The sequence below is a fragment of the Gallinula chloropus genome, assembly GCF_964237585.1.
Source record: "Gallinula chloropus genome assembly, chromosome: 1".
NCBI classification, from domain to species: Eukaryota; Metazoa; Chordata; class Aves; order Gruiformes; family Rallidae; genus Gallinula; species Gallinula chloropus.
Genome location: NC_140085.1, coordinates 88,675,205 through 88,698,324, shown reverse-complemented (window position 1 = coordinate 88,698,324; position 23,120 = coordinate 88,675,205). Strand labels below are relative to the sequence as shown.

General features: G+C 47.4%; 1 protein-coding gene across 3 annotated transcripts in view; it reads right to left on the bottom strand.

Moving 5' to 3' along the window:
• Positions 1 to 4,054: 4,054 nt before the first annotated feature.
• The window catches only part of IGSF11 (immunoglobulin superfamily member 11), a gene marked incomplete at both ends in the record, with an annotated part of 105,060 nt that continues 85,994 nt past the window's right edge, over positions 4,055 to 23,120 (bottom strand). For 2 of the 3 annotated variants that reach the window (XM_084279345.1, XM_084279347.1), the window contains 6 exons: positions 4,055 to 4,505; positions 5,209 to 5,359; positions 5,591 to 5,713; positions 6,699 to 6,854; positions 7,654 to 7,861; positions 9,040 to 9,203. In XM_084279345.1, coding sequence (XP_084135471.1) covers positions 4,055 to 4,505; positions 5,209 to 5,359; positions 5,591 to 5,713; positions 6,699 to 6,854; positions 7,654 to 7,861; positions 9,040 to 9,203 — 1,253 coding nt within the window. Of the gene's footprint in view, positions 4,506 to 5,208; positions 5,360 to 5,590; positions 5,714 to 6,698; positions 6,855 to 7,653; positions 7,862 to 9,039; positions 9,204 to 23,120 lie in introns of those variants that run through there. The other variant, XM_084279346.1, reaches the window with a different exon arrangement.

Below are 23,120 nucleotides of genomic sequence, written 5' to 3'. Positions count from 1 at the left end.
CCAGGCAGTCTCAGACAGGACACCATCTAGTAGCCTGGATTCTGCTGAAAACTCATCTGTGTTCTGGAAAGAGTTTGCTGAAGTGCATGCATCATTTCTTATTTATTTATTTTTAACTTCAGATGAATCAGCAGATAGAAGTCCAAAAGATGTGTAAGTTAATAAAACTTCTAGCAGTCTGCAGCCAGATTTCCCAAATGTTTGAAACTGAGCTCTCATCTACATCAACGCCTAAAAAGATGTCCACAGATGAAGTGTGAAAGCATCCTCTCATGGTCATTCCTCTCATGGTCTTGGCTCTTAAATGTACAGCTATTCCTTGTGCTAGAACAAGTCGTCTTCTGATATTCTTTGGTGGAAGGTGATCTAACTGATTGGTACTGACATTAAAAACAACATCTGTGGCACCCACTGTGGGTGGCTATCAGTGAACGCAAACATTTCGGTTCCGCTTCCAACTATAATTGCTTGAACCTTTGCTTTTCAATGATAAACAGTCAATCTAGAGCACTATCAAGACCACTAACTGGTATTATTTTTGTATTGCAGTAATGCCTCACTAGAAACGATTTCCAGGTTAAAACTCCAGCATACCAGGTGCTGCACACGTCTAGAAAACAACCCTGTATTGTAGGAAACTCTGCTCTAGGTCAACAGACAGAGCTGTGCAGAGTAATGATGTAAGGAGGGAATGGGTAGTACAGCAGAACACTGACAGGGCTCTCGTGGGAATAAAATGCAAAGATGCTATTAATGTCACATGAAGGTTGCACAATCAGAAGATGAAAAATGTCAACATTAAGATTCCAGTGGCAACTGTCCAAAACCGGCACTGCGGCCAGCTCATTTACTCTAAGGCCTGTAGCTGAAAACACATTTGCAGGAGTATTTTAAACTAGGTGTTGAAAAACACCAAGGAATGAGAACACCGTGCATGTGCAGCGGGGCTGAATTAGCACTGCTGTTGGATCCATGGGTTTCTGGGTTTAATAATCACTCTTAGAATATCTGGGGGGATTTTAGAGAAGCAGCAGGGAAAATGAAACATGGAGAGAGAAATGCGAAATCTTTGGCAAAACATCAGGTTTCCCCAACTAATAATAACCTTCCACTAGCAGCTGTTGATACAAAGAAGTGTGTGCTTCCCAGTCCCCTTATGCCCTGGAAGTGTGAATGCTCAGACACTGAAATTACCATGCTCTGCCTATGGGGATCAGCAGCTTTGTCAACTTCCTGACAGTTTCCCCCATCAAACTTACTCAAAAGCCCAAGAAAATCAGTGAGGGCCTTCCTGGTGGCTGCCTCGGGTTCTGGATCTGGGTTGCACACGCCGTGTCTCAGCGTGGAAAACCAACACCTGAGCAAAGCAAGGCAAGTTTTAAAAGCACTTTCCCACATCATTCAAAAAAGCAAGAGCGCTCCCTCACCAAACGACAGAAAATATTACTCACCTTTCTTTAGAGAAGAAGAGACCTTGCAAGCCTTGGAAATTGAACCTTGGGGGGAGGATGCATCAGACTGTTATGACAAGGCTATAGTGCCAGGGTTCACTACCACACTGGCCGGTCAAGTATCACATGGGTCTTGGTTGCACAGTCGCTGCTAGCTGCCAGTCGTGTCATGGATGAGTATTGACATCCAAATTCACTGTAGTTACAGAATCAGGTGAGGGAGGGGAAAAAGCAGCAGCAGGCAGCAAGAAGTCCTTTTTTATATGAATAAAGTTTTATTGAATTTTAGACAATTAGAAAGAACAAAGAAAGAGGAGCAAACAGTCTCATGGAGGGTAGGAACCAGAACAGAAGAGCTTTCCCACAGAGGAGGTGGGGGGGGGGGGTGTCTGCTGAGGGCAGTGTTCCTGTAAATGTCACACAGGGGTTGTTACAAAAGCAGAGAGAATGTGTCTGGGCTTTCCTTCGATTGCCTTTCCCCCCCTTTCCCCCCCCCCCATCCCGCTCCTGCATCAGGGTTTCTGAAGCCAGTCTCTCCCCCTCCTGTCATTCCTAGCACCCAACAGCAGCAAAGTGAGCGGACAGGCAGGGAAGAAGGCTGCTCCAGTGAATGCTCCAGTGAAACGTGTGTACACAGGCACAGGGCAAAGGCCCGCCTGTACCCATGGGTTTGCACCCGTTCCAGACGGAGCTGTGGAGGAGGGGGGAGGAAGGGAGGTTGGATTTCTTTTCCCTCTGTTTTTGTTTGTTCGTTTTGTGTTGTTGTTGTTGTTGTTTATTTTAAGCAAAGAAGGCACAAAATCTCAGCCAAGCTTCAAACCTAGTGCTGCCTGGGAGCCCCCAACCTCCCAAAAAGCCAGTGTGTTCATGTGGGAACCCAGCCCTCACCTCTCCCTCCTCTTCCTCACACCCTGTGCTTGCATATGAAAGGTGCTGCTCGGACAGAAGGCCCTGCCCAAGGTTTGTGCACTGCTGGGCAAAGTAAAGCCGTGCTGGGATAGGGGAAGTGGGGATGAGGAAGAGTCTATTGTCTTAAACAGACCCTTTTTCCAGTGTGAGACCTAGGGAAAGTTGCCTGTGACTCCCCACATTACTATTCCAAGAGTAGATCTGTGAGGGCTCTGGTGTGCTTTTGGAGGTGACCATTGCCTTTACATGTGCAAGGGTTGGTGTTATGCAGAAGAGCTGAGGTACCCACCCAGGCATGGCTCCTCTAAGCAAGTGCTCTCTAGGAGGGTAAGTCCCAGCCTTCAGTCCAGCCCTCCAAATGGCACTAGGTTCCTTGAGCATTTTAACTCTTGGCTTTGATTAAGGCTATTTAGTTGCAATAGAAAAAGGATAGGTGCCAGCTGCAATCACCTCCCTGGCTGCGAGGAGACAGCAGAGCCACTGGCAGATGCCACCGGTACCCATCCCCAGGACACTGCTGCAAGCAGAGGAGGCAGAGACCACGTAAGCTTCCACAGGGTTACTCCCTCCATTAAACCCCTGCTTTCACTCTCCACGCCAGACAGCCCTGGAGAACCCCATAAGGAAAACCAATCATGCAGATACCACAGTTGTGGGGTTTGAAGCTACTTGCCATGAACCAGAGCAGCCCAGGGGCAGCAGATACCTTTGGACCTTTGGGCTGCTTTGCCATGCCACCCTGCTCCTCTCTGTCTCCTGTATAACACCAGCAACACCCCCAAAAAAAACAAAAAAAAAAGATGCAAGCCCTACAGCAACAGCAACACACCCTCACCCTGCACAGCGTCTTGGGGAAAGACAATCAGACAGCTGTATCCTCCACAGCCATGGACAGTGCTCCGGCAGCGCCCTGAGCTAGCGCAGGAAGAATACCCAGTCTGGGGAGGACCTGTGTGTGCCTGTGCATATTGGGCTGGGGGAAGAACTGCAAAAAATAAAGACAAACTGTCCCCAGTCTGCACATTTGTCCAACTGCCCCCTTGGCTAGGCTAGTGGCTCTGTCTCCACGTTGCCCCTCCAGCCCAGCCAGTACCTCCCAACACCCGGCCCCAGAGCATCACCCTCTCTTGTTCAGCAGTGGGGCTTGGGCCACAGGGAGGGGGCCACGGCTGCCATGTTGAGGTATACCCCACCTCAGCACCCCACCGTGCTTTGCCCTCCCTGCCCCAACACAGCCTGTTGTCCTCTTGGAAATAAAACAGCAACAATGGAAAAAAAATAATATATATATATCTCCCCAAACCTCCCTGAAAGATCCAAATGGACAGAATTGACCCCCAACAAAACCAACAGGAAACAAAAGCAAAAGTGTCCCCCCCCCCACAAGGTCAGGATGGGGTGCATGTCCCAGCTGGGGCCCAGCAGCTGGGAGCGCGTCCCGACCTCCCTGCTCTGCCATCCTTGGCACATCTGCGGCCTCCACTGGCACGAGGAGCCCCAACAGCCAGGGGGGACATGGCCCGGCCAGGGCTGTCCCATCAGCCTGCAGCAGCCTCAGGATGGGAAGGTAGGTGGGGAGAGGCATGTGTGTGTGTGTCCCTGCCGCCTCGCCGCCTTTCAGGAAGGAAGGAGGGTCTCTTTGCCTCACCAGCGACAAGAGGCCCCTTGCTCGGCTCTCAGCCACCGGCATGGCCCTACACCAGGGAGCCAGCCCGGCTCTGGGCAGGCACCATGACGGGCACAGCTCCAATCCGCTCCAGCGTGGCCTGGCTGATGGCATAGGAGCGGGTGTGTGGCGGCCGTGGCTTCCTGCTGACCGAGCCGTTGCTCCGGATAACCTCCTGAGGGGACGGCGCCGTGCTGGCCGTCACCACCAGCGTCTTAGGAGGAGCCGGCGATGGGTGGCCGCCGTTGGCGTAGACAGGGCGGGTGCTCGTGCTCCCAGAGCGGGAGAAGGGTGGCTGGTGGGCATCGTTGCTGTTGCTGAAGCGGGTGAAGGAGTCTGTGGCATGGTTGGCTTTGGGGTCATTCCAGTAGCGACTGTTGTAAGTGTTGGAGGAGGTGAGAGTGTCATTCTCCGAAGAGGACGCATCAGCGTGGAATGTCTTTGTGGCGGAGGAGCATTTGGGCGGCAGGTCATCCTCCCTGGGAAGAAGAGGGTGTGAGGGCACACGAAAGAAGCTGCCCTGTTTGCCTAACACCCACCCCCACCATGCTCTGCTGGTGTCAACACCATCAATTCACAGTGAAGGACAGCACCAATGTGTACCAGCATTGTTCCCTGGCCTGTTTCCTCATCCATTTTGCAGGTCCTACATCTGTGCACGTTAGTTGCTCCATGTGCCAAGGAGCAACCACCAAGGCAAATGACACATGTTCATGATCTTGGGGGGGAAAACCAGTGTTTGTCACAGCCACTGTTACTATGCAGGCAGCCAGCATGACTGTACAACCTATGAAGGTGATCCTCAGGGGAGCTGCAGGAAGCTACCAGAAGTAAACACTATGGCTGTGACACCAGAGAAGACTACAGTTGCATCTGCAGTGCTTTTCAGATATCACGGTCTGATGTTGTGGGTCAGGATCCCCACCACGTGCAGAGTGACTCTTCTATGGAGCTAACAACATCAAGCCAAAGCTCTCAAGAAAGGCAGTACTGAAAACAAAATCTGTCATTACCATTCCTCATTTGCTCCCTCCTTTTTCTGGACAGATATGGACATCTTTCCCTGGCCCAGGGGAACAGACTGAAGATTAGCAAGAGCGAGATTTCTGATTGCCTTTCTGTCAGATGCTGCTTTTGCTGGACAATCAGAGTTCCCTGCCACCAGCTTTCTCTGGTTCTTACCTTATCTCATTAGGAATCTCCTCCTCCTCTTCTTCTTTGTGTTTATTTTTCCAGTAAAACAGTGCCACGGCCACCAACACAATGCAAACAACAAGCACAACGGCGCCTGTGGCCACTGCTCCCGCAATCAGGCCAATGCTCCGGGGGTGGGCTGTGGGGACAATTGAACAGAGAACAGAGAAGAAATCAGGGCTGGGCTGTGGCAGTCCCTGAGCATTTGAAGCTACCATGCCCTGGAAAGGGGGAAGGGACACGTCCCCATTCCAGGGCACAAAGATCTTCTGATAGAGAGGCACGTGGTGGCTCACAGCAAAGATGGCTACACACTTTACTGTCACAAGACAGAAGCAGGTGGCCAAGCCTCCCTTGGCAAAATACTTACGTGCAATGACTTGCAGGTCCAAAAGGCAAGTGCTGGTTCCAATGGCATTTGAAGCCACACATTGGTAAAGACCTGAAGACACAGTGCTGATATTTCGGAGAGTGACAGTGCCCTGGACTTGGTCTAGTCAGAGAGAAAAGAAGGATTTAAATCCCTCCCCCCCTTGAGGAAAACCATGAAAAGGCAAAGCCAGCAAATAGAGAATTTTGGTGTGAGACTCTTAGGAGAGAAATAAATTAGGAAATAACCTTGAGATGGAAGCATAATGCACACACACACACACGAGATTAGGTCTTAAGGAGCTTACACTAGATGTTTCTTTTTCTTTATATAGATTAATTTCTGCAAATGAAAGCTTGCGACTCTCAGCATTGTGTGAGAAAAGGGAAGAAAGAAGAGAGGTGCAATTACATATATCCTACCTGCTAAATTCAATCCTGCCCTGCAGACCCCTAACTCTCCTATCCCTGGGCTCCCCTCCTCCTGCTCTGCCAATTTTCTTCATTCCTGAACTAAAATGCTTGTTTACTCTTAAAATACAGCAAGATAAAGGGAAAAAGTACAGCTATTACCACTTGGCCAGGACACGTAGGCTATGTGATCTTATGGATGGGACCTGGAACTGGGCAATGCTCAGTCTGATCACAGCCTTGCTTTTACACACATCTGAAAGGCAGCTCTGGCAGTGACTTAGTGGAGAACAGTGACCTCAGTGTGAGAAGCTGGCAGTATCTTCCTAGGATAATTCTCTGCCTTCCTTCTCCCAGTTTCATATCTGTGAGCCTTTCATTTGGTTTAAAATGCAGGGGATTTGGCAGCTGAATCTCCAGCTAGATTGCCAACATCCAGCAACCATGTTCTCTCTCCCACTCAACCAGAGCCTTTTTCCTCAATAGGGAACACGTTTCTGTACCAAAAACCCATGAAAAGTTAAGTGGCTACTGGAGGGTATCTAGTCCACCATGGGCTCTAGGTATCTTTGTTCCAGTAACGTGACCATGCAAGTGATAGCAGACACTTAATGAGCCACGTCACTTCTGGTGGCTCAGACAGAGGAAAGTCCAGGCTACCACCCGGGAAATAAGAGGATAATCAACAGAATGAGCACCTTGTGTGGCAGTTGGGGGCAACTTGGGAACATTGTCCAGTTTCTCCCAGAGGTATGTTGGCCGGGGTATGCCTTCTTCTGAGCTGCAGGTCAGTGTGATATCGCTGCCCACGTCCAGGGACCCCTGGATTCTGCACAGTGGGGCAGAAGGAGGAACTGCGAGAAAAGAGGGGAAGTGACAGCAGATCAGGAAATATGACCAAACAGTGGAGTGCAGGCTCTGTCTGGACATGCGCTGCTGGGGAAAGCAAGGGCACTGGCATGAGCTGACAAGGGTACAAGAATGAGGCAGCAGACAAGAACCTGTTAAGGTTTGGGGGGGGGGTGACAGTTCACAAAGATTCCTGACCCACCAGCCCATCGATGTTAGACACTACTGCTGACTTTCACAGGACCCACTACTCTTAATTCCCTCCCTAGAGAAAAAGGAGAACATTTCTGTGTTTGAGACAGCAAGGGTGATGAGGTGTAACAGAGCTGCAGACAGAATTTTCTGTGGTTGGGCTTTGCTTCTGTAGCCCTATAACGGCACACAGTCTGGAGTATTTAGCATCCTAGGGAGTTAATATCTAGGACTAATTGCTTCATGAAAAAGAAGCAAAGATCTAAAGTCATTCTCTTCTCCTGTTGCTATGCACAAAACTGTCATGGTCCCTTCAGCTTTCCAGGATGCCCAGTACTTATTTATGCTTCTTTGCAACTCCGTACTACAATGCTGCCACAAAAGCTTCCTCTCCACCACATTTTAAAACTCCATCGTATGCTACCTACACATGAAGGTTATGTGTCCTACAAATCCCCACAATGCCCCCAAGGCAGCCCATCCCTCACTACAGGATGCCTGTGGGCTCCAATGCAGACACTACCATATTGCTCTGCTATGATGCACTATCATGCACAGAGGATCCCCGTGTCCCCATTCATCCCCTCTCCCCCATAATCCCAATAAACACACCCAAGACAGTAAGTCCAATGACTCCAATATTCCTGACGCCTCGGTCGGGAAGATTGTTGACCAAACACTGGTATGTGCCAGTATCTGATAGCTGAGTGTTGTTGATGAAGATGGAGGCACTGGTGGTTGGCATCGTCACAGCAAACCCCACTCGCCCATAGAACTGGGGTGCACCACCAAAGATCTGACCCCCTTGGTAGAGAATAACCTGGAAAAGAAAGGAAGGCTCAAACAACACCCTTTAGGAGATGAGCAAGGAAGAAGAACAGCAAGCAATATACAGGCTTCCAAATCCAAAAGGACTGGTTCCTAAAGCATGTCTAAATAACCAGATCTCAAGATACAGTTGTCCCAGGCAGACCCATTCTACTAGAGGCGTTTTCTTTAAAAGAGGAACACACTTTGTAGTCTTTTTTATGTCAATACAAATGTTCACAGAGGTAACAGACCAGATAGATACCCAAGTCTTCTGGCATAGCGGGATTGGCAATACCATCCTGCTTCATATCATAGTCATTACCCATCTTGACAGGATCGATGCAGAGGGGCAGAGTCTCTCTGCAGGTCAGTGAGCACTTTGCTGGAAAGCATCCGCTCACTGGACAGCATCATTTTGAGCCTCAGCCAGTAAGATCCTGCCATGATTTCACACTGCTTACTGAAGATCACTGGGATGAACCAAACAACAGGCAATGCAACCCTTGAACCTGCGCAGCCTCCATTTATATAGTGATATGTACTCAGACCATAGTCCCTGAGGAGCAAGAACTCTTCACTCACAACTGAATACCAAATGGGAACAGTGTCACCCAGGACAGATCCATTCTAGAGCAATGGCATTCTTCTGATGTCAGATCATGTGGACAAAAATCAGTCCAGTTAGTAATTCTTGTGCTCACCACAGAGACTCTCATTTGCTGCTGTTCTTAAGAACGGCCTTGCATAAGCAACAGAAAAAGAGGGTAAGTAGAGGGGAGATGAGTCTATGAGAGACCATGTGTTCTGGTACATTTTACATAGATTTCATGGATTGCAGCCTGCAGCTGCTCTCAGATCCTCCAAAACCCATATCCAGCCCACCAAAACCCGTATTACATCTCCTGTGCTATTTTGAACATACAAAGTACCAGAGATCCAAGGCAGCCATACAGGACCACATACACCTGCCCCAGTAGCACATCCAGCCAAGGTAGCCAATGACAGAATGTGCATCAGTTAAAGCACTGAAGAACTGAGATTCAGGTAAGATCCAAAAGGCATTTTCAGCAACAAGGGACAACCAGAGACTCAGCACTGTAAAAAGACTACATTCAGATCAAGGTGAAAAGGATGAGGAAAAGAAACCTTTCCCCAAAGAAACTTGTGCTCCAGTAAGAAAGGACCTACCTGCTGAGGCTGATTGGCGTTAGAAAGAGGAATGACCATCCAGATGACATTAAGGTTAGTGAGAGCAGCGTTTGTGGTGAAGGTGCAGGGCAATACTGCTGTCTGGCCTCGTGCAACCTGGATACTCCCTGAACTGACTGACACCTCCAGAGGACACACCAGACCTGGAAAGAGAAGGACACCCAGTTCAAGCATTTCAAGAGAAGGACATCCAGTTCTATCACCTCAGGTGGCCCCCGTGCACATGCAGGTCATGACAGCAGCATCCTGTTGTTACACAGCAGTGCCTTACAAATTACTTCAGGCTAAAACGAATTATATCCCTCCCTTGACTGATCAGACTGCTCTTCTGCAGGCCTTTTTCACAGACAAACGCAGATAGGTGGCCCTTTTAAGTGAGAAAACTCTAGTTTCAGAACCTCTGACAACAACAGGTTTTGTTTTGGCAACAGGGAAAGAGCCGTAAGAGCATCCAAGCTGTGTCTAAGAGATAATGAAATATATTTTCAAACCCATCAATCTTAATGATACCAAACATCACTGCAGCAGAAAAGCAAACTGCATTCCAAAAGTCTTCACCAAGGGCTAAGAAGAGAGAAACACAGTTCTCCCCCCACTTCTACGCCTCATAATGTCCAGCACGAGCAGAAACATTTTAGTGCTATTTTCAATTTAAAGGGTTAAAAATCTAAATCTTTCCCTGTCTATTTCCATCTAGCTGGTGAAAAATGACGTCTGATAATGGAGAATCTCATCCAATCGTATTTATTCTCCAGCATTTCCACCATTCACTTCTTTGCATTCCACACAGGCTGGCTGGGGCCTAAAGCCTGATAAGCCCCAGCCTCCCAGCGCAGCAGCTCAAGACTGCAGTTTTCAGCCTGCAAGTCACGCAGAGAAATATCTCTGGTTCCTACTGCCAAAATCTTGTCAAATGACACTAACCAAGGAATCACCACCACCATTTTGAGTAGCACTGAAATTCTTTAAACCATTTTTCCACACAAAATCAAAATTTTTACGATAAAAAACATCTATTTCTGGTTCAGCTCACTATGTTCTTGTTCAAAGCACGTGGGAAGCTGCTGGAAGAGAAGGGGTTTTCAAGCTCTGAGGCAGTATCAGAATATTGCTAGCACTCAGATGTAGTCTTTGGACCACCCTAATTCTTTTGCTGACTCCAGAAAGGGCTGCCAGCGAAGTTTCTATTTTCTGCCAAGAAACAATAGCTTGCTGAAGGTGAACTGCTTCACAAGATGAAGTTTCTACATGAACTACAAATAAATTAGGTTAATTTCTGAGAAGAAGGTGAGTGGTCTCCCACACACTTATGTGCTGGGATCTGTCCCAGCCTACCTAATGGAGAGATGGGGCACCCAGAGCCTGGAAGCACTGAGCTTCAGATGTTAGGGATCCAATGTTTCTAGCACCTGAACAGTCTACAATGAGTTCCTGGGTTTGGACTGACTGCACTGGAGGTGCAATATCCTGTGACCTCAGCAATCTCCATTGGACTTCCACTTTCCACTCCACATCTCCCACCTCCAAAATCACAGGTTGTTCAGAAAGGCTCAGAAATGCTTCACAACAGAGCTAGATGAAATGCCATTTTAATAACTCCAAGTGAAAGTCATTAATTTCTTACTTTGCAGAAAAAAAAAGAAAGACTGAAAAAAAAAGTCTGACTTTCCTCATAGGCTTGGAACATATTTCAAAATGTAGAAGTTTTTGGAAATTCCTAGGGAAATAGCTATTCCCTGGTGCTAACATCTCAGAGAATTAGGTGCCTGGATGAGGAACAGCTGGTGAAAGCTTAATCCATCAATCTCCTATGCAGGGCTGTCAGCAGCAAGCAGAAGTAAATAATTTGAAGAGCCAGTAATAAACATCACCTTTATTACAAGGCATCTGCCTTCCAGTAACATCTGTGGTCAACAGACTGGGAATGGTTTTGGACTCATTTGCTTATGGCTGGCCAGGCAGTGACAGTAGCCCTAAAACCAGAAGTGATCCATGTCAACTTTGGAGATGTCTCTTACTGAATAAGACCCTCACAAGGGATTGTCTTTTCTGCAGGACTTTAAAGGCTACCTTGCCATGACTGCTCATCCAGGCTAGCATGGTCCATGTGCTAAACAGCGTGCAGGGAGTCACAATAATATGGGTATTTATTAGATTAACCTCTTTCCAACATCGTGCAGAAAGCTCTTCTGCCACATTCAGTGTAGATTTAATGAGATCCTTTCCGTGACAGGAAAATCAACTGCTCCTCTGATTCTGAACAGCAACGTGCTCTTCAGCCCCATCCCTCATCCCCTTCACTTGTCCCTCCAGGAAAACCCCACACATTCAAAGTATTGCCATTCAGGAAAAGAAATAGTGAAGTGTGAGTATTCACTAATAGCAAATGTACTGGGAAGGTTGAGAGTTTACAATTTGCATCGCAGGGTTAGTTACATCAATCAATCATCAAGATGATGTGATTTTCATACCTAACCACCATCTTGCTACTCCTAATATTGACAATTAGTTGATTGTAAACATCCTGCAGAATAATAAAAACACTAAAATAGGCCATGCATAATTTCTTCACAGTAAAAATTATTTTCCATACATTTGAGTATTTCCCAATGTACTTACGAACAATTTACAAAAGGGAATAGAACATACCATATTCCCTTTGCTCTGTCACCCAGCAACACCCCACAGCCCCCATAATTATCTCCCCTTTGCAAGACACCACAGCATCCCTTTTAATCTGAATGCCATGGAGGGGTTGGGGAGGGGGCACTAAGGAAGAACTGACATCCCCATCTATTTCTCTTGCCAAGGTGAGCTGCTTTGAACCTGGTATGCAAGAAAAACACTGTCCCCGCACCCTGTTGTACTCTCTGTCTTGTTAACCCACCAGGCACACCATCTCCTCAGATTTGCCTTTGCCTCATGCATCCCAGGGCTTGTCAGCTGCTTTCTGGCCTGGGATGCATACCAGGCAGGTGGCACTTAAAGACAAGGACTCATTTTGTTAAGCTAAGTGGTACCTGCAGGGCTACAGCTGGGGAAAACACACACAACCGCTTCTGACAAGTAAGCTTAAACAAGGCGACAGGGGAGTCAGGAGACCAAATCCAGGCATAGTCTTCCACCAGCACAAGCAGGGAGATAGGCTGGTGTGTTAATACAGCACGGGGAGGGGGGGCATTACTGCAATGCAATTCCTTTCCCAGGGAGACAGCTGAAAGAGCAAAGATCAAATCCTCTTCAGAAGCTACGGTGTCTTTCTTTGTACATCAGACTACTAGAAAATGTAACGCGTGTGCCCTCGTCCATCTATGGAAGGACCTACGTGACTGCATCCTTCCACACCAATACTCACCGCTCTAAACACAAGTGGATGCACACAAAGACATGCAGACTTAGAAACCTGCAAGCCCAGGAAGAAACATAGTAGGAAAACTCAGCCAAATGTTACACATTCAAACATTTCAAAATTAGGAGCTGCAAAAATGTGGCTTTGCATTAATGCAAAAGGAGGAAGGCAGGGGACAGAGGGAGGAATAGATTTCAAATTTAGCATATCTATTGGGATAAGGATTTTTCATTGCAGCCTAAGGAATGAGAACTTGAAGTCCCCTGGGTAGATACAAATGCAAATATAGATATATGCACACACATACAGCCCAGTCTAGTAAGTCAAATTACACATAAGAGGTCAAAAAAAAAAATCAAGCAAAGGATGTTGTAAAGGGTCGCCTTTTGTAAAAGTACACAATCCAGATCTTTTCTGAGCATTCAGAGAAGTTTAATGACTTGTGAGAGACAACAAGAAGCAATCACCACTGAATTGTCTTCTAGAATTGGATTACAATGGCCATTACACTCTCTTCCTCCTGAGTAATTAAGCATCCCTGTAAGCAGCATGCCTAGAGAATGAGCAGGGTACACCACTGTCAGCAGAAAGAGGAATGGGCCCTTCCTGTACATAGGACACTTTGATCTTAACTTGATTTTGCATATGGCTTTCTTCTTTGATCCCAATAAGCAAGGCCCCATCACTAATTAGAATGGATGCTCCATATTTTTTGGTCTTGTATCCGAGAACAAGCGAGCAGAACGATGCTTTGGCGACAGAGGCTCTTTTAGAGTCTTTATATTTCCAGGACCAAGTAGTCTGGCAGCAGATCACACTGACTTCATTTTTGATGGGCAACTACTGCTTTTCCAAGTAGCACACTCAGCTCCCTCCCCTGCATCGATGAAGGAGTCCATGTAGATAAGTTCATACAGCATGACTTAAGCATGTAGGGCCCAGTCCCACAACCAGCATTTGCCTCCCTGCTGAGGAGACAGATGCTGCCACGTTTGCTAGATGCTCTACAAGGGCTGCAAGCCTGCAAGGCTTCAAAATATGCCAGATGCAGTAAAGCTGGAAGACGTGGCCACTTCTAACACACTCGACTCATACCGAGTTGATGGAAAATGTTCCTAGCTCTCACTCGCTGCCAGGGATCTTCAGCAAGACCACCACATCACCAGATCAAGTAAAATAAGGGCTTCCACTACCATCACTCCACATCAATAGGCCAGATTATGACATGAAGTCTATATCACCATGATGACAGATGGTCACAGACCACGGGGGTCTCAGAGGCTGCAGAGGCTGTGCCTTCTAGAAGCACTGTGGTCACAGTGTCAAAGTTGTGCTAAAGGCACCTCCTCCTCTACTGCCGGGTCATCCCCAGAACCTGTTTGTCAGAGACAACCATGCTCAGCAAGATAACTGGGTATCACTGGGTGGTTTGCAGTATAGGGCACAGAGAGAATCCTCTCTCACTGTATTTAACTTAGGGGTGTTGATCCCCCAGGACCACAGAAAATTAAAAGGAGGGTTATTCCTACCACGAAAGTTGAAGTCCTGCTCTGTCTCACCTTCTTGAGGACACTCTAATTTGCAGGTACCCCCAAGAACTGTTGTCAAGTCAGCAGCATTTGTCACCTGCTAGCAGCAACCTCCTGATACCCAGCGGCGTGGGAGGCTAGGCTAGCATGACTTTGCATATGCAGGGGCCAGGGTACAGGTTCACTGTGCAGTGCTGGCAAGCCAGGGAAGCAAATGGCTGGGGAGAAAGGAGAGAAGGAGGTGTGAAAGGGACAAAAAAAACCCAAAACCCTCAGCTGTGTGCATTCTGCATCTCCAGACCTCCAGGGAACACATGCAGAAATGTTTGTGGTTGGGGGGGAAATGAGAATAAAGCTTCAAGCTGTATCAGCTTATATCCAAAACCTAGGGAATGGCTCCCCCTGTCCCAGTGCAATTAGCGATCCTGTTGCCATGTGCTGGGGAAGATGCCTTTGGCAGTATGACATTTTGGGTCCCTCGCTGGAGAGGCAAAGATGAGGTCACTCAAAAAGTTTCAAGAACAGGGTAGGAACATAATGTTTGATCTGGATGCAGGCAACAGAGGGAGAAACTGCAGAGCAGTCTTTTTCCAGAGATGAAAGGAAAACACAAGTCGCTGTGCCTTTGGCCTGTCTCACATCACTGAGTCTGCAACCAAAATTGCCTTCTGTGCTAATGAAGAGGAAACATCTCCTACCCCAAATGAGCTGAGTTATACTGCCAACTCAACACACTGAACAGCAGCAAAACCCACAGCCCGGGAAGGAGTGGCACACAGATGGAGGAGGCAGCAACAGATGCAGGGAGTACTCCTGCCACAGGACCTGCTAGTGCAGCAACCATTGCAAAGCCCCCGATGGAGCCTGACTTGCAGTTGTAAGCACTGATAACATCATTATCCAGCATGATTATGACAGCACCCTAACAGGCTGCTCAACAAGCTGTCTGATTACTGGTCTTGCCCACTCTCACCAGGGGCTGAGTATCCTCCTATCATTGTAGATGTGCTGGTAGCTACACTTAGCTACTCAGAATCTATCTAACCAAAAGCTGCATTTACCCAGCCTAGAGTCTGGAGGCAGCTTGCAACAGATGCCCATTTTGCTTGTGGAACCAGCATCACCATGCACTCCAAAGTAGCACAAGTCTGAGTTAGTGCCACCAGTCCTGGTAGAGACCTCCTTGCCACAATTGCACAGGAAGCTGGGAGCAATGGTGAGAAGGAGGAAGGGCTCTGTCACCCCGCTGCCCTTCTGCCAGTTCACAGCAAGAAGAAAAACTGGGTCCCCAGACCAAAGTGGTTGCCTCAGTGCCCCAGTTTCACGGCACATGTTACACAGGTGCTTCAGGGAGCTTCCCAGTGAGGCTGCAGGGCATGCTGAGGACACCCAAGCAAACACTGGGCTTCTTCCAGAAAAGAGGGGCAGAGACTTTCTAGGGTAGCCCCTCCTCAAGGCACAATCAACACTGCCCAGGTCACTTCCAACAGAAGTCTGTCTAATTTAGTTTTTATACCCCAGACAATGTCTGCAGTGGATAGAACAGTTCAGCACTCTGGCCCAATACTCAGCAGCCCCTGCTTTCTTCTAATTCCCAGAGCTCTCACCAGAGATGCCTCTGTGCCCCCTTGCCCTTTCCTCCCTGCAACACAAGTTATGCTTGACAAACTTGTCCCTCCCCCTTGCCCTGTCCAGCTCTTTCTGTGTATCCTTCACTATTCCCGTCACAATGATGGGCAAATACAAAGCTCAGAGCCAAAAAGCAAAGTTGCAATTGAACAGAGTTGGGCTACCTTGTTCTTTGACACCAAACTTGGAGTATTTCAGATACCAGACCGAGAATTTATCGGCAGTAAGCCCATTCCCTTTACCTGGATAGGCTCTGTATCCTAAAACATGGCTCATGCTGGCTCTTTCTGGTTAATAGGCGTGATAATAACCTGACAGTGTATACAGCAAAATAATTTCCAACTCTTTTCTTCCTGTCTTTACTGGACAAACCAGCATAAACAGCAGAAAAACTATCGCATCTAGCATGGCTTTAGAGCATGATCTCCGTAACACAGGTGCTAAACCTACACCAATGCTAACTTCCTCTGAGGTCTATGTGGTGTAACTCTCTCTCTTAAATGCAGGTCAAAAGCAAAGTTAACCTCTAAGCACCTTTATCCCTGGACAAATCATAAGATACAACTGTTGGTATCTAGTCAACCCTCCAGCATGGAGCTTCCCAAGTAAACAGATCCATTTTACTGCAGTAAGAGCAATCTCAGGACTGCTGCCCACTCTGTAGGATATGTGGGCTAGCAGGCGCTAACCCAGGGAGAAAGCACAATGTCAGGGTCTTGAACTCAAGCCCTGCGGCACTGCTTTGCCAAGATCTCCCCCAGCAATACTGGCTACATGTAGTTTTGTGCTAATCACACCGACCCTTTTCCCTTACCATTTATAGCCTCATCTGAATTAGACAGAAAAATAACAGCGAATCTTCCCGCTGACCCATTCTGCCCTGGCCTCAGCTGTTGGCCTGGCGAATAACGGTCACTACCACCCCTGCCACCCTCCCTTTTAGACATAGTTCTTCCTCTGCAGGCCAGCTGGGAGGAGGATTTCAAACAACTGTCTGACTGAGATGGCACGGAACACATCTCCCTGCCCCTGGCCTCCCCAACCTGCAGCTGTAGTGGGGGTGAAAACTGAACGTTAAGACCAAAAAGAGGCAGGAAAGCTTTCTGTTATACATAGATCAAGAATGGTGTCAGTTCACTCCCATGTCCTTGTCAGAAGAGCTGGACTAGTTCTTGCAGGGATAGAAAAAGGGCTCTCAGCACACCGAGGAACTTGATTTCTTCCCCATTTTCTGCTACAGATTCCTCAGGTCCTGCCAAGCAAGTCAGTCAGTTTCAGGTATCCTCAGAGGGTCCCATTTAGCATGAGATCCTCATCTGATTAGGCTTAGGCCTCACGGGTTTGATTCGCTGGACTGCTGAGCATTCTAACCTGCTAGGGGAATTGAGAGGGACTATGCTGTCCATGTAGCACATTATGTTAAGCTCTCTTTGTAACCCATACAGTACTCTTCCAACAGATTTTAATGCTCTCTTAATTAGTCACAGCCTTGGAATTCAAAAGAGGTTTTTGAACTGAGAGGAACACAGTGCTTGAGCTGCTTGCAAACATGTATGAAGCAGGAACAAGAACGCCAATCTAGTTTACAGATGTCCTGAATGATCCTTTCCAATTCCAGACTCCTGCTGTGCTCCCAGTACTGGCCTATCTTCCATGCCTCTATCCAGCCTGGCCAGAGCTGCCGGGAGAGCTGCTTTCCTCACAACTCCTGCTAGCTAGGATGGCTGCCTTTCACGTCTGCTGCCTAGGATGCAGGACACATGCAAGTTGGTGATAAAAAACCCCAACGAACAACAACTGCATTGTACTGTAGCAAGATTATAAAAATAGGAAGGGACATTGATAGGAACAAAAATAGCACCTACAGTGACATTAGCTAGGATAAAACTAATCAATTGCTGTGCTTTGGGGCATTCATTAATCCCCTCTCCACGATATAATGTTGCACAATTAGGTACATTATGGAAGGTTTAACACTTCCCTCCAAAGCGTGGGGCACTGGCTGGAAACAGAGACTGCTGTGATCCGAGCTGGCAGTCCTTGAATTCACAGCATTTGCAGAGGACTCAAGGAGCAGCTGCACGACTGAGGTTGAGGATTTTTTTGCTTTAGCAGATGAGCAAGACCAGAGGGGACCCAGATGGGATCAGAAACTCACTCAAGTGCTCACTCATTGTGCCCCTGAACTGAAAGAGGGGTAGGTAAGCCTAGTTCAGCCTACTCTGTGAACCAACTTTTTTCATTCCTGGCTGTGCTCAGCATCAGAGTCATCAATGACTCATTGCCCCAGGACTCAGGTGGGAAAATCAGGAGAATGCAATCTGTCCACAGAAGATGGCTGAAGGCCACAATGAGGCAGCATACCCAAGGTACAAACAGGGTGTTGTGTCCTTGTGGCAGTGCTAGTCATCTCTTTCACTCCTAAGGTCCTCCAGATATGCTTGGAATACCATTTTCCAAATCACAGGCAAGGAGAAAAATAAAGCCTAGCTGGGGATGGAAAGGTATCTCCCTATTTTGCTTTCTATAAAGCAGAGACTGGCAAGCACAGTCCCTCCTCCTTCACCCCTAGTCCTGTGACAGATCAGCTTTGGGGAACCCTGTTGCAGTAATTTAAGATGTTTTCATCCTCTGCTGTTTACCTCGTCACTTAGCACAAGGTTGCTGTCCTAAAAGCAGGGAAAGCAGAAAGGAAGCTGTGACACCATCTCACAGCCAGGCATTAATTAGCATACCCTGCTGAAGAAGGTGTAAGGACGGGCTAACTTGCTTTGCTGTGAAAAGGAAAAGCTGCATTGCAGACACACTGTCCTGGCCTGCTTGCTGCTAGGGTGGAGACACCATCCAATAGCCATGAATTTCTAGGGGTGAGAACATTTTAAATGACCATGGCCAGTTACTCTCACTGAAGTGACTTGGGAATGAAAGCTTATAAATCGTTTATGCATTTAGGGTGGGAAACTCAGTTTAAGTTTGCAAAGAGCCTGCAACAACAGCTCAGAGATGCAGACCTTCCCATTCATCTAGCTCCAGTGCCAACATAAGCCTCTCACATCCCTCCTCTTAATTACCTCACTGCTTGTCCCAGCACATCAGAAAGGACAATGCCCCATTTGCAGCAAAGATTTCTAAGTTTCCTAGTTGAAGGAAAAGGCACAGAGCTATCTGAGAGCAGTGAAGGCATATGTTGGCTTCGTTTTCCTGAAGCAGGTTGCAAAGCCTCACAGCAGACAGCTCTTAATGTTTAGGAAGCCCCACCATGGCCAGTCACTGTCTCTGAGAGCATCTTCCAGCATCCCCATGGGTACCTATAACCACACCTGGGGCCAGCTGAGCCCACAACTTGCAAAGTACAGGACAAGGCTGCATGGGATGAGATGAAAGCTATATGCAACTTGCTTATCCCAGAGCAGAAGTCTAATTAGAGCTCTTCCCAGGATCTAAAAGTAAAAATAGCCTCAAGTTCCCCTCTACCCATCCCATCTTTTTGCTAGTATTCTCCCAGCACAGCCCAGTCAGCAGAGATGTGTCACGCTGCGGATCAGTGCCAAGTGCTGGCAACAACATGTGACATCGCTGACACAGCAAAGTGGCCTCCTTTGGGAGAAGTTATCCACTGGTGCCTCTGCAAGAGAAATGTATCTGCTCCCAAGACTGGGGAACAGAGAGACAGTGTTAAAAAGCCAAAATTAAAACAGGTCGGCAAAGCTCTACTAAGACACTTGCTCCTATTTTCTGTTTGCCGAGCCATAAAAAATACATTAACGGCCCAGCAGCTTTGTAAATGATTTATGGTCAAAAGAATAAATTTCTTCCTTCTCTCCTGGTTAAAAATCAAAAAAACCCAACAAAACCCGTGCAACATAGTGATAAACTGCTTAATAAGGGAAAACAACTCAAGGTTTAAATATGTTCAATGCTGTATTGAGTGGGAAGGACAGAGCCCATAAGGAGTAAAATTAAAGCCCAGTAAGGGAAGCTGGCACAGGAGAAGGCAGGATGAATGGGTAGGCAGGCTGTATGCAGGGGTGTGTGTATAAGAGAAAGCCACTGAGTCCATGGTAGGGCTTGGGTCAGCAATGAGGGCTCCAGGGAGTTGGGACTTCCTATGGGAGATGGCTTCCATGCAAGGGGGAGAGTGAAGGCTGGGCTGGGAAGTAGGGCATGGGAAGGAGAGGTTGGGGGAGAGGAATAATGAGTGGTGGTAGCAGCATGGGAGCTGGAATCAGGGTTAAGGAAGTGCAGGGAAACATCGGCTGTGGGGACTGGCAGGCAGGAAATAAATTCTGAAGAAATGGCCGCACATCTCCAAGCCAAATGCAGGGGAGCTCCCTCGTTGCTTCCTGGGGTACCCACCTTACGTACCTTACCCCGTTACTAGGATATCCCAGCGCCATCATAACCCCATGGTTGGCTATAGTGGCCCATAGCAGGTTACGATGGGCTGGTCCCTCAACAAAGACATGCCTAAGACAAACCAAAAACAAATAATTTAAAACTAAAGCAACCCCTGAAGAGAGAGAAACTAGACATTTCTAAGGAAAAAGGTTTTTATTTGCCGACTGATCCCATTCTCCTTGAAGTCAGAAAGGACTGTCATCAGGATGACTATCAGATTCTTAAAGGACCTGGTCCAACAACCCACAGCCTTTGGCTGAGGCAATGCCAAGAAGTTTGCTATTTGCTTTCCACCCCAGTTTTATGTCTCATGTAGCACGAAATGTTCTCATCCTATGGGGTACACAAGCTTTGCAAGTGAAAAGATGTTTGGCAGAAGTTCTTCATTGTTCACCATACCTTTCAGCTCCCCTAAAACTTTCCCTGCTCTATGACTTCACCTACGCTGCTGGCTGCACATCCAGCAAAGTGCCCAGACAGAGCTGGGGCCACACGCCGATGCCCGTGCCACTGTGATACCTCCTAGCTGTTCCCCCAAAGGCAGTTAACTCACTGGAAACAGAGTTTAAAAACTAAGCACATGTTTAAGCATATGGGGAAGTTTTTTTACTGAGTGGTTAGGTGCTGGGACAGGCTGTCCAGAGAGGTGGTGGATGCCCCAGCCCTGGAGATGCTCAAGGCCACCTTGTGTAGATCCAGGGCTGGAGGTTGGTGGCCCTGCCTGTGGCAGGGGGGTTGGAACTCTATGATCCTTGGGGTCCCTTCCAACCCATGCCATTATATGATTCTATGATATTCCCATATCAGGGCTTAAAGGTCCAACCACATTTGTACCCATTTTGATAACAAAACTCCCATGTCCTGCTGGTATGAGAAAGAGTTTTTAAGTGAGCACAGCCACAGTGAAACTTCCCTGCCTCACACACAATGCTGAAAACAAGCCTGGCAAAAGCGCAACCTTCAGTCTCCAGAAGCAGTCAGACTGAAGGTAGCTTTCATGGGGATATTCAAAGACATTAGAATTCCACATATTAAACTTTGTTAATCCCAAACTACTTGGGATATAATAATTATTAAAATTGCAAAAAACAAACAGAAAAGAAACAAAACAAAACAAAAAAAAAAGGCAAGCTCTTTTTCATTTAAATTGAAGAGAAAGGGAAACCCAAATTTGTCTTCTGATCTGGGAAATGTCAGGTCAGTAATTGAATGTCTCAGATTATGAGTTGAGCTGCCTGAAAGAGGTTGTAAAAGGACAATTTTCCACTGGGAAAAAGAGTTTTCATTAAAATCAAAATAGGTTGTAAGAATATCAAGTTTGATGACATTTTCAGTCAGTGAAGACAAAATTAATTGCTTCGACTTCCCTGTTTAATTATGTTAATATTGGCACACTTCAGTTCAACGGGGTAAAAACACTTTATTTCAATCCATTTAAACTTTTGCCAGATATTTAGATATTACATAAATTCTAGCTTCGTACGGTTTTATTGAGTAACAGTGCAGTGTTGTGCGCACACACACACAATACGCTGAGGCCCTTCCATGCCATGTGAACAGTATTTTTTCCCAGTGGAAACTTCCCCCTGATTTTTGTGCCATCCTCTGAAAAATCTGGACTGTCACTGTGACGTCAAATGAAACAGAGGGGACACATTGGGACTACCCTGGAATAGATGATCAGTTTATTACAAGCTTTAGCTATCAACAACTCCAGCCCAGTCTTCTCAAAGGAACACCCGGAGTTCAGGAGCTGTAGGTGTTTCCATGTGAAGTTTGGTCTTGATGTTGCTGAAGCAGCCAGTGTTAGGCACGGACCTTTCCACACACGAGCCACATAAAGACATCTATTTAAGAACTTAACTGTCCTTTCCCTGAATGAGACTCTTTCCCTGCTCCCCGTCCTCAGGGAGCACAGCTTTAGCCATCTCCCAGCCCAAAACCCAAAGCTTCGGTGCAAGCGTTGCAGAGTCAGTTCCCCACTCTCCTGCCATTTGGGCTAATCATTCCCACATCGCATGGTGGAAGCAGGACCAATAGATTAAAATGGGCATGGCCAGATTAATGCAAATCTGCCATCCATCTGCTGTGTGCTCTTCTGACACACAGGTACGTACCTGCACAGGGCACCCCAGGGAAACAAGAAGTCCTAATGCTGAGAGGCCCTCCCCGCTCACAGTGTACCCAGGGTTGGGGCATCTGCTGCTCTAAGAGTCCAAGCTGAAATCATTGACCCTATTTTATTTCACAAATGCCAGCCTTCCTCACCACTTCCTCACCTCTCTCCTGTGCCAGCCCTCCTGCACTCTAGTTGGGTACACAGCACCATGGTGAAAAGACTCCAGTGCAGCAAGTTGCACCGGTAGCTCTAAATGATGCTGGGAGGTAAGGTGCTGGGGCAATGCAAAGGGTCTCCATCTTGCAGTAAGGAAAACCAAGATGGAGAGAGGATATAACTCACCTGAACAGCACACAGCAGGTCAATGGCGAGACAAGAATAGGACTTCGGCACCTGATTCATGGGCCTTGCTCTGCCTATTAATCATGCTCTTCAACGCTGTGCCAAGTATTAGTATTGATTTCAAATTAACACACACATTTCTTATCAAGGAGAAAAAAAAAATAACCAAGAAGGCTTACTATGTTCTGCTCTGTTGGATGCCACCACGATCGCAGGAGCAAACACTGTCTGCCCAGCCCCAAAGCATTCCAGGCTGGGAGGCATGCAGCACAGCCCTAAAGGTAGTGTCAGATGCTCTAAACATCTTAAGGAGGTTTAAAAAAATCCAATATAGAGAATCTTCATAACATGCTTGAAACACAGGAAAGAGACTTTGTGAATGCAGCCGCTGCTGTTACTGCACATGACAACGTGCCTCTCTCCTTACCACCTTCTTTTCTGAGAGTTAACCCTGGGTGATCAGGCCTCACAGTGCTGCCTAGTCTTCTGTTTGCCTTCGCTTCTTCCCTTCCTACCTGATGTCCTAAATTCCCTTTCACAAGAGCTGCTAACTTTTGCCAACACAAAGCTGCTACAGGCTTCCCTTGTCTCCTAGAGTTAGACTCTCAGGAAAAGCCTTTGCAGATTTTCCCTCCACAGCAGATGTGAGAAGCTGCTTTTGCCCAAGCAGCAAAGCACACAACTGCTCTGAACC